Raw genomic sequence first — 12169 nt, 5'->3', positions numbered from 1 at the left:
TGGAGTGATTCAGCTCAAAACAAAGGTGACAAAGTAATACTCACAATAATACAGTTCCTTTAAGTGTATAAACACTGTCACTAGGGTGGTACCATTAAGAGTACATATTCAGAACATTGATTCATTGACTCATTCATCCAAACACACAGGTACACAGGAAATATTTCGTCAACATTAACGTTATCTTATCTCCAAGCTTTAAATTGAACTTTTTAACTTAAAAAGGCAATATTTACAACGTGATTTTTAATTTTTACATTTTTCTATGAACAGCAACCCACAAGAGACAAAGTATAATATTGATTTGAAGTCACTTAAAATAGTTGTTGTACATCATCTCTAAAAAAAAAAAAATGTCGCTGAACTATGGCTCTTTATAACATTTTTCTGACACCATAAAAACACTTCTTCTAAGTACGTAATACTTTATATGAAACTGTAGCTTAAATGAGCTGTATCCTGAAAAAACAAGAAAAAAAAACAAATCCATGGTCTTACCATTCTCTCCATCTCCTTCCAGTCAGTCTCCAGGCGCTCCATGGGTTTGCTCCACCAGCTGCAGAACCGAGCATAGCGATGACCTTGGAACCAATACTGCCTTAACCATTCAAACTCCACCTGTCAACACAGAGCAAATGTAGAATTCTACACATCTATATTCCAAGTTGCACTGGTTTACACATAACAAAGTCAACACGGTGTATAAAATATGCATTATATCATCAAACATAGAAAAATGAGACAGAACAAAGGCATTTTATAATTACTAACAATTAAAAAGGAGGGACAGGATCTGATTACACTCTATTAGAGCACTATATAATTGTATACAATTGTAATAATATTATAGTACTGTATTGCAAAGTTTGTACTGCGAAGTTTTGCCACTAAAACTCTCAAAAGAAACAGCTGAAGGACAACCAACACAAAGACAAATTGCTGGAAAAATCAGGTGATGGAATTCAACCCTGAACACAGGGCCCAGGTAAAATAACAGGCTTACACATGTTAGGGGTGTTAAAAGCATCTCAACAAACAGCAGCCAAGTGTGTTCAATAGCACAGCTCTGAGGGAACTGCAGTGGCTGGTCAAAATTGTCCTTGTCATACCTGACTAGCTCTCTCCGTCCTTGGCTTATTCAGCCCATACAAAGAATATCAGCTTACCTGTGTGTGTGTGTGTGTGACAGAGAGAGAGAGAGATTTTCCCTGTTAGCCCAGTCAGCGTTGGCAGTGGGGTATGGAAAGAAAAGAAGGTCACTGGACACGTGTAAGTGAAAGTCATCACAGTCTAAAACTGGACATTATTTTCAGAACAACAAAAGTACACACCCATAAGCACAAACACACACTCACAAATCAAGCACAAACACACACTCACAAATCAAGCACAAACTCCCGGATCCACTCACAATTATCGATTACCTTGCTTTAAGTTATATACTGACACTGTTGTGCTGGGAAAGGCATGGTTTTGCTGTTATTAAGTAACATGAAGTCTACACTTTAATTTTACAGTCAATTCTGCAGTAGCACTTAATGATTGATTGTTAATATTTTACTTATAGTTTAATTACAGTGACGGCGCCTTAATTATAACTTATTATAATGACAATTTGAATATCTGCAGCTACGAGACATGGCCAGGTTTGTCTGTTATGAAGGAAGGGTTAGTTACAGCTGCTGTATTAACTGTCTGCATCTACACGTCTGAGTATATTCAGCACTTCAGAACATTTGTCTGAGGACCGTGAGCATTAGTGAAGATATTAGGGTGTGAGCGTTAGCGAAGAAAGATGCCGATGTAGGATGGAGCTCCAGATCACAAACGCAGCTCCAGCTCATCTCAAAATGTGGGATGAAGCACCATCACTCAAGAAAATGCAGATACACTGCACCACTGCCAAATATTAAGGGGATTTAAACTCCTCTAGGGGACACACGGCATTGAGCATGGTGACTGCATCTCATAAAAGCCGTGTGCACAATTCAAAATGAGTCTCTATAAATAAAACAAAACATAAGGAACGCTCAATGCACTTTAATATGATCATATTTCTGTTTCGTTCGGAAAAGATTCTATTTCAATCAAAGCAGTGCATGCCTATGTATGTGGATGGAGAAATTCTTTTCATATAGGTTCCCAACCAGTATAGCAATACAAGAAACACCCCGACACACTGACAGGCTGTTTGCTTTTAATGCAGGTGTTTCTGTTGTTTGTTTGGTCCTGATCAAAACTGTGTCACAGTGATGGGGGGTGGAACATCTGCATTTGCTGTTGTTTTTGTTGTTGTGTTTTTTGTTTTATTTTCCTGCTTTGTGTCACCCATGAGAGACATAACGGTTTATCACACGAGCGCACAAACACCTCGCACACCCTCTCCCTGCGGCAACACACACCTCCGCTACCTTTCTCTCCTCCTCTTCCTCGTTTTAGGACTCCTCTACCTTTCTCTCTCTCTCTGTCTCTCTCTCTCTCTCTGTCTCTCTCTCTCTCTCTCTCTCTCTCTCTCTCTCTCTCTCTCTCTCTCTCTCTCTCTCTCTCTCTCTCTCTCTCTCGCGTGCTCCTTCTCCCTTTGGGGATCGATAGAGCCTCCTCACCTTTCCTCCGGGAGTCTCCCATCATTTTCACTCGTTTGAAGTGATGTTTTAATCCTCCTAAGGATGCTTAGCAAAGCCAGGTGTATATGTGTGTGTGCGTGTGTGTGTGTGTGTTTAGGTGTCTGTCTGTCTCACACAGTCTCAAATGGAAATGTGAGCAACTTGAACCTGCCCTCCCACTAACACTGAACAAAGCAAAGCTCCAAAATGAACCTCAGAACACACACACACACACACACACACACGCACACACACACACACACACACACACACACACACACGCAGAGCCCTTCCAGGTCTTTCGAACGTCAAAACAACACACGTAGTTTGACATGTTACAGTGGAGTTTAAACCTAGGAACAAAGACCTGGCAACACGATGGCTTTTATTCTCCAGAAATGTCGCTTTGTTTACACTTTTTCAGACAGTAGGCCTACACACAGCTTACCAAGCTACATTCACTTGGTGCAGTGGCAGCACTCTAAGCCTCAGACACTGAAACAAGTCCAACGAAAGCCATTTATTCATTCACCTTTCATTAGAACCTTAGAGCTTATTACACTCCAAAATACTTTTAACATCCCAAGGATTGCCTTTTCCGCACACAGGCACACTTATATACAGCTTAAACCGTGTACAATGTGAATACATGCCCATACATTTATTTGCACCTCTTTAATGAGTGATTTCCTCTACTTCAAGGTACACCCATCTCTGCCACAGGCTTTCAACAGAATAAACACAGCCATAATCTTCATATGAATGCCCTGTCAATAAAACGGGAAGCACATAAGCTTAGAGTTACCACACCCAATGCTAAATGTTGGTCAGATTGGTATGAGGCCTGCCAGCATCAGGCTGTGGAGCAGCAGAACTGCATTCTCTGCAGTAATAGGGCTCTATCCAATACATTTGGGACGAGTTGGAGTTGTGTTCCTGATCCAGAACGAATCCTTCAACATTAGTACCTGACCTCACTAATGTTTTTGTTGTTGTATACTACTCATCATAGAACAAGACCAAGCAAGCCTAGTTCAGTCAGACTGCCATCAGCAGCATTGTGTTTGTCATACAGGTGTCTTCTGGCATTTCAGTAACGGGAAGGTAGGGTCCAAAATGTATTACCCTCCTTATTAGAGGTCCTTGACAATCTGTGGTGCTTCATGTCAATGTTTTTGTTTTATTTTATGTGATATTGTAGTATAGGAAAATGTAGGGCAGAGCAAATATAAATAAATGTAGTATCCAAAAATTATAGTTATGACGGTTGTGTGAGATTATATAAGTGTTTGTAAAATTGGCAAGCATAATTTTTATTTTAGCGGCACGGTGGTGCAGCAGGTAGTGTCGCAGTCACACAGTTCCAGGGACCTGGAGGTTGTGGGTTCGATTCCCGCTCCGGGTGACTGTCTGTGAGGAGTTGGTGTGTTCTCCCCGATTCCACGTGGGTTTCCTCCGGGTGCTCAGGTTTCCTCCCACAGTCCAAAAACACACGTTGGTAGGTGGATTGGCGACTCAAAAGTGACCGTAGGTGTGAGTGTGTGAGTGAATGTGTGTGTTGCCCTGTGAAGGACTGGTGCCCCCTCCAGGGTGTATTCCCGCCTTGCGCCCAATGATTCCAGGTAGGCTCTGGACCCACCGCGACCCTGAACTGGATAAGGGTTACAGATAATGAATGGATGGATATTTTTATTATTTAACAGTAATTGTACGCTTTCATGACAATTTCGTTTTTTGTTTTTTTTTTTTCATTTTAAGCAAAAACTAATTCTAGATGTTTCTAAGACTAAAAAAAGACTTAAAAAATCACATTTATTTATTGACAGAAAAAGCTTACTTAAAAACAAAGCTCCATTTTGGCCTTCATCTAGCTCAAAAAAAATAAAATAAATAACACCACCCTTTTCCTCTTTTGTCAAAATTGTCAGTACTGGGGCTGTCAGATACTAATTTAGCTGAGTTTTAAAATGGTCATAAGCTGTATTCCCACTCTGTTATGAACCACATAAAGTATGTACTTTAAAAAAGTTAGACAAAGCCATGAAGTGAAGCCAGGGTTTTTAAGGTAGCATCAGGTTAATTGAGCTATATTTTAGTGGACCTCGAATATGGTCGCCAGTTTCAATACTAGGACAGCTGACTTTGCTAAACACATTCACACCACTACATACCTTCACACTTTAGAATAATATTTGAAGCAAAGACATAAACCCACATAAAGTGACAATGACTTAAGGATCCTAACTGAACTTTAGCTTTTCTGTCTGCAGCTATAGCGCATTTTAACAAAGTTCCCTTATTATTCAGCAAAAAGTAGCCACTAGCAACTTCAGATCAACTGTTATTCATTAAGCTTATGAGAACATGTATTGAAAGTTATCTGCTATTTTACAAATACCCACCTTTAAAATGTAGCTTAAGTGTGGATTAAAATGGAATACGAAATAAATCATAGCGCCTTTGTAACAGACACCTGCCCCGTTTGATTGAGATTTGATTGATTGAGATTTCAAGCACTTTGGCTGAACAGGTTTCAGGCCCCTCGGTGTGGCCCCTCTTCAAAGAAATGTGACGCTTTGAGCATGTTCAAACCTCTGCCAGCTTCAGTTCCACTGAAGCCCGAGGCCACAAACGCGAGCTGCCGTCCCTGTGTCCATCCCACCCTCCTGCTCTGATTGTCCGTCTGTCCTTTAGCCTGGAGAACACAGGCTGAGAGGGCAGCTTTGAGCCAAACGTGGAGGAGTTCTCCCACTGAGACAGACCTCAGTGGACACAAAGAGAGAGGTGGAGCATCTGCCATTTCCACACACTCATAGTAAATACCACCTGCACAGGTAGAAAGAGAGAGTGGAGAGGGGAGAGAAAAAAAAAAAAAAAAAAGAGAGGACACATACTGCATCCATGTGCTTAACCCATAATCACCCATTAGCTTAAAGTAGGAAATTAACAAGAGGGAAATCTGTTAAATCCATGATCCTGACCCATTAATGATTGAAGGAAGGAAAGAATTAGGGGATGAACCGATGTGAGAATTCTGGGCCGATGCCGATATTCGATATTATACAGTGCCGATAGCGGTGCCGATATACACATTTATTCATTCATTCATTATCTGTAAGCACTTATCCAGTTCAGGGTCGCGGTGGGTCCAGAGCATACCTGGAATTATTGGGCGCAATGCAGGAATACACCCTGGAGGGGGCGCCAGTCTTTCACAGGGCAACACACACACTCACACATTCACTCACACACTCACACCTACAGACACTTTTGAGTCGCCAATCCACCTACCAACGTGTGTTTTTGGACTGTGGGAGTAAACCGGATCACCCGGAGAAAACCCACGCGGACACAAGGAGAACACACCAGCTCCTCACAGTCAGTCACTCAGAGCGAGACTCAAACCCACAACCTCCAGGTGCCTGGAGCTGTTTGACTGCTACACTTTACACTTTACGTCACAGCTTGACAAGTTAAATCAAATTATAGATCTCCTAAAACTAATACAAATATTAAATATAAATAAATGAATGTTTACATAAAGTGAAAGATTAAACACAAATAAATACCAGTAGACCTATAACAATGGAACTATTCTACAGTACACTAATACAGAACTTCAGCACTGCCTTTGTGCTTCTCCACACTGTCAGACGGGGAAGAATCTGAGCCAGTTTTTTTTTTTTTTTTTTGTATCAGAATCGTGTTTTGTATCGTTTTGAAATATTGTCAAAATCTAAGCATCGGTCCAGTGCTGATAATCTGTAAATAAGCCATTATCTGCCGATACAGACATAATTCCGATTTCATCATGCATCACTAGAAAGAATGGTTTCCAAAGTCAAATACACATGGGCCAGTCTAAAACAGCAAACGAAAAAACGCAAAGGAAAATAAGTAAAAAGCTAATACCGAATGTTGTCTGAATCTGCTGAGTGTGAAAATAACTGTCAGTTAATCTTTGACCAGGACTTAGAGGGAGAGAGAGATTGTGAGTGACAGAACTGTTCCTCACCCCATCCTTCTCAACCTGTGTGTGCATATGTGTGTGTGTGTGTGTGTGTGTGTGTGTGTGTGTGTGTGTGTGTATAGAGGAACTGCTAACTGCACATTAGCTCTCGCAGTGACCAAGGGATCACCTCACAGTGAACTGTAGTTAGAGCAACACACCATCTCTCTCTCTCTCTCTCTCTCTCTCTCTCTCTCTCTCACTGAGTACAATCAATTTATCCACAACCACCTGAACTGCGTTCAAGCAATATAGGTCAAACTTTAGTGGCACACACACACACACACACACACACACACACACAAATTCAAACGCATGGCCATTCACACATAGAAACACACTCATACACATAAGCTCTCAGGGTCAGTCTCATGGTAACACATACTATCACAAATTTGGTGAAGGGTCTTTAACGCCTTTAAAATAGGACACTGCAAGGTCAGAATCTTAAGTTTTATTTTCAACCAGATGAGATTGTATTTCCAATCAAGCTGATCATAATTTTCCAGCCCTAAAGCTAAGGTAGCTCCATTGTCTCACTGACCGATGCATCACTTTCCCTGAAACCTCCCTTTCCCTATAGTTCTGGACACAGTCGAAGATGTCATACAAAGCACTTGGCCCAGCGCAACAAATCTGGGCCACTGTAATAAATAACTCACAACAACAATACATCATTGAACTGCTTACTATGGCCCTTTTGGGCAACTTCAAACAAATAGGCCCAATCAATCAGAAGTGGCGTGAGATGGTGGAGGAATGGGGGCAAGGCGGGTGACTCAAAGGAGGGCGAAAGCAAAGCATGTGCGCTGTTGGGTTTTCCACGAAAGGCTGCTGGAGAAGGAGTAACGGAGGCTAGGCTGGTAATCCAGGGTAACTGGGGTGAGAACAGCAGCCTCCATTGGGGTTTGGTGATGGAAAGGCCCTTGGAAAGATCCATTGTTTGCCACTTGAATAATTAATGGGACATGCAACCTTTAAACAACCTTCCGGCCACCTCGTCGGTCATGGTGTGGAGTGGGGTCTTATGAATGGAAATGAACACACACAAGCATCTACACACACGCGACCATACACACAGTGGTGGGGTGAAATATTTTAGCTGCTAGTCTCTCCTTTAACCCTTAGAACTCACATTAAGTCATGTAGAACATGCAGATGTACAGCGAATAAAGCCCTCTATTCATCACTGCCTGATTACCACATGTTTACAGCTCGTATTTACATCTCAGTACAAGCACAGTCTGGGAAAACACAATGTACAATAGAGAGGGATGAAAAGTTCAAACGCATGAATCTTTCGCATAAAGACAAATTGGATGTCTGAGGCAATAATATCATACATTAAACACTTGTAGAAAGATCTGTATGAGGAAGAATTCTGTCTGAAGTACACATAGTGTTGGGTTTCAGTAAAGAAGATCCATTTAAAGGTGTGTACTTCTGAGTAAATGTTGATGTTGATGTAAATGTTGGGCTGATATTGTACAATTACATTTTTCCATTTATTTGTCCATTTATGATGTCTGTGTGTTTATGCACCAAATAGAGACATAATTAATTTTTGCATTAGAAAGCATTGGTTTGAGAGGAAGCTGGACAGGTCCATAGCTTTCCCTAGAGTCCATAACTATAGGAAAAAGTAAGCAGTGCTAATGACTGGGAATACACATAAACATCAATGGGAAAATAGCAGATCTAAGGACAATAACCAGTGAAAAAGGGCTATAAATGTAGGGGGCAATCTGGGAATGACCACATACCACCCTCTTTGACCCTATACAGGTTGTTTACTTGTTATTATGCATTTAAGAAACAGAAGATAGGATCTGTTCTGATATGTCACTTGATATATCCTTAAAGCAGTTGTGCTGACATATTCTTTATAACATGTATAACACATATAATATGTGAATGGAAAAATATTAAATGGACTGCAGAATAAAGACCATGCTGTTTTAAGCTATAATGTTCATCCACATCTCCATTTTTGTCGATCTGAACACAGCAGTTGTCTATCACACTGTGTGAAAATGTCATGATGAATGAAACAATAGAAATACTCCACAATTATTTGGAATCAAATGTTTTACATTGACTTCCATTGAAAGTTAAGTACGTTTTTGTTCGTTCTACTGTAAAATTACTATTTTGGGAGATACATGTTTTTAACTGGACAGTGACAATAAGTACTTTTATGTTCTAATGCATATGTACTTTTATTTGAAGAACAATATTCCATTATTTGGAATGTTTAACTGGAAGAGAACTCTTGTCCTCACCTCATTGTGGATGTCTTCTATGAGCTGCAGAGTGGAAGGGAGCAGAGTGTGTAGACTCTTGGTGCCTGTCTCCGGATCTGTGTGTAAGTTCTCCAGAGCTTCAGAGCAGCGTTTCTGGATGTACTCCAAGGTTCCTGTTGCACACTGCATAACAGTACACTTCTAATTCAATTGCAAATGCGCAACTCCCAAAAAGATGCACTCTGATATAAGCACAAAGGCCTTAAATTGGTATCTGCCTAATAAGCAGGTGAAGCGGTACGCATGGGCCAATGCATTTAATAACAGATAAGGAAAGGGGATGATAACTGTCCTTTTGCTACATATGTACACAGTATAATGATTAAAATAAAATTGTGTAATTACACAATCACAAAATGAGTTGATAAAATGAGATGATTTTCTATTCACAGCTTTGAGTTTGTACATCAGATTTTTGACATTTATTTTGATGCCAAATGTGGGTAAAAATTGGGGAAAACGTAAAGGAAAAAACAAGATGGTACAAACAACTATTAACCTTCCTGTAATTCTCATTCCAATTATATTTAAGGACCCCTCGCCTAGATTTCGTTAATACAGGCAAAATCTGTATCTTACAGGTTTAAATAAAGGAAATGGGACTTGGGAAGCTAGATTAAAAGGTGCCAGGACACATACTCCTCACCTGTGCAACTCTGTGTGTTGAACTGAATCTGGCAGTGTCTCCCGCCAGTACGCAATGCTGGTGTGTCCTGTTCAGGTCATCTACACACACAAACACATACAGATTCACAAATGTAACATAACAGGACTCAAGAACTAAACAAAACAAATACTAATTTATTATCTAAATATATCCTCTCCTGAGTGTTCCCCCTGTGTCCGCATAGGTTTCCTCCGGGTGCTCCGGTTTCCTCCCACGGACCAAAAACACACGTTGGTAGGTGACCCAAAAGTGTCCATAGGTGTAAGTGAATGTGTGTATGTGTGTGTCACGCTGTGAAGGACTGGTGCCCCCTCCAGGGTGTGTTCCTGCCTTGTGCCCAATGATTCTGTGTAGGCTTCGGATCGACAGCGACCCTGAACTGGATAAGCTATTACAGATAACGAATGAATCAATCAATCAATCAATTTTGGTATCAGTAAATATTCCGCTTTAGTACTGTTATAATGCTATGTCTACTTTCAGCCTCATCAAATCTAATAGATTAAAATGAGGACCTGGGAGGGCCTGGCACCCTACTCCACATTGACAATCAACACGATAAGAATGCACACACACCCCCAGAGCAGCCCTCCCCAGGGCCCAGGGAGCTAATGGGGGTTCAGTGCCAGGCTCAAAGTCACTTCAGCCATGGATGTACAGGGGGGAGACAGTGCATTGATGTTTGTCTTCAAGTTGATTATAAAATGGGTAAAAAATAGTCTGAGATCATTTTTAACCATAATACTAATAATTAATTATTGGTTATCAAAACTCAGATTTTCCATATCGATCAAACCCAAATGAACCAAAGTTCCAGTGTCTTGTGAAGCAACTTGTTGTACACAACTCGCTCCACACTGGTTCAACAAATGAAAAACTCAGGCCCCTTCCCCTCTTTCTCCAGCCCCCAGCCTCCAGCTCAGGACAGAGGAGCTAAAATTTGACTCTAAAACTTCCCTGAAACACTCTGGTCTTAAAAAAACCCTCCTACTGGCTGCCTTTGTTGTGCACAGTGTAAGTATGAAAAAGCCTGAAAATCCATGTCTAGTCCAACAAATCAAAACGTCTGGACCCCTTCTTCTACTCTCTGTTCAGTGTCCAGTCTAGGACGGAACTAGTAAAAGGTGGCCCTAAAACTTCCCCCTGAACACACTCGAAGGTCTCCTGCTGCTTGCCTTTGTTGTTGCAAGATGTAAGTATGAAAAAGCCTGAAAAGAGCAAAGTGGCCACGTCTGCTTGTGTTTCCTTTCCAGACGATTATTCCTCCCTCTAGTATTACATCCTTTTAAGAATGCTTTATATTCAATAATGCGAAATGGCTCTCGACCCGGGCCCTCTCGCAAGCCCTCTGAATGAATCATGAGGCGAAACAAATTCCCGTAATAAATATCTATCATTATTCTCTTGTCATCGGGGTTGCCTCCTGTCCGGGCGAGGAAGCAGGCTTTTAAATCTATTGGGTCAAAGCGTCTGCCCGCTCCCAGGAGCATGCCAAACTGGAAATCTTATTACAGGCTGAGGCCTGACGCATTGTTCTTTCCTTAACCAGCCCCTAAATTCCATTTGGTGCAAATACAGTGATTCAATTTGCACTCAGCGGCTCAGGCATTAGCGGATCTAGGGGGCCAAGCGGCGACAAATAATGTTGGAGGAAATTACAGACAAAGCGCAGAGTCGTCTATTTTTTTGGCCTTTTTTTCCCAGCTACAAAGCTCACATCAAGAAGCATCAGAGTTAAAGAGGTGTTTAAAGGGACTATATCCCAAGAAACACTTAACAAGTGTGTGTTTTTATGAACTACAAAAGGACTAATCCATTTTTCCCAAACCTAACCATAGAATCAAGTTTCTAATACAGTGCCTTTAAGATTGATTTATGTAAATGTCTTTAATTATTAACTCTGATGAGCATTGGCAGATAAATCCCACTGTTCGCTGGCTATGTAAGCCAATGTAACAGTTTTTGTATCTGTAATATCACAAAAAATGTATTTCAAAGTAGCAGCTTCTGCTATGGGGCGGCACGGTGGTGTAGCAGGTAGCGTTGCAGTCACACAGCTCCAGGGACCAAGTCCCATGTCCCGCTCCGGGTGACTGTCTGTGAGGAGTGTGGTGTGCTCTCCCAGTGTCCGCATGGGTTTGCTCCCACAGTCCAAAAACACACGTTGGTTGGTGGATTGGCGACTCAAAATAAACAAAAAAAAGTGTCCGTAGGTGTGAGTGAATGTGTGAGTGTGTGTGTTGCCCTGTGAAGGAATGGTGCCCCCTCCAGGGTGTGTTCCTGCCTTGCGCCCAATGATTCCAGGTAGGCTCTGGAACTGGATCAGCGGTTACACAAAGAATGAATGTAAAGTTTCTGCTATTTAGTTCCCATATGTGGATTAAAGAGACTGAACAGTGGCACTTTCTAAAAATAAAGAAAAAAAAAGTAGTGAGCCTCCACTCCAACACGCGTACAAATTTTTTGCTTCCAAACTCCACATGAATTCATTTAAAATATTGTAATTTATACAAAACCGTAACTTCTTATTGAACAAACCAAAAACAAAGTAATAAATCATCTTTAAAATGGAATTATTACTTGATGT

The 12169-nt window shown here is 41.1% G+C and overlaps 1 protein-coding gene across 4 annotated transcripts in view; it reads right to left on the bottom strand.

Annotated features, from left to right (window-relative positions):
• Nucleotides 1-12169, bottom strand: part of LOC136678730 (alpha-ketoglutarate-dependent dioxygenase FTO-like) — a 183272-nt gene that overhangs the window by 135991 nt on the left and 35112 nt on the right. For all 4 annotated transcript variants that reach the window (XR_010796491.1, XM_066656844.1, XM_066656845.1 and 1 more), the window contains exons 5-7: nucleotides 9562-9641; nucleotides 8895-9038; nucleotides 499-618 (exon numbers count right to left, since the gene is read on the bottom strand). Coding sequence is in view for 3 of the 4 variants with exons in the window: in XM_066656844.1 (XP_066512941.1) it covers nucleotides 499-618; nucleotides 8895-9038; nucleotides 9562-9641 (344 nt within the window). In the remaining variant the exon portion in view is untranslated. The remainder of the gene's footprint in view (nucleotides 1-498; nucleotides 619-8894; nucleotides 9039-9561; nucleotides 9642-12169) is intronic.

This window comes from Hoplias malabaricus, chromosome Y (assembly GCF_029633855.1).
Source record: "Hoplias malabaricus isolate fHopMal1 chromosome Y, fHopMal1.hap1, whole genome shotgun sequence".
Taxonomy (NCBI): domain Eukaryota; kingdom Metazoa; phylum Chordata; class Actinopteri; order Characiformes; family Erythrinidae; genus Hoplias; species Hoplias malabaricus.
Note: the sequence above shows the minus strand (reverse complement) of the source record. Positions and strands in the feature narration are given on the sequence as shown.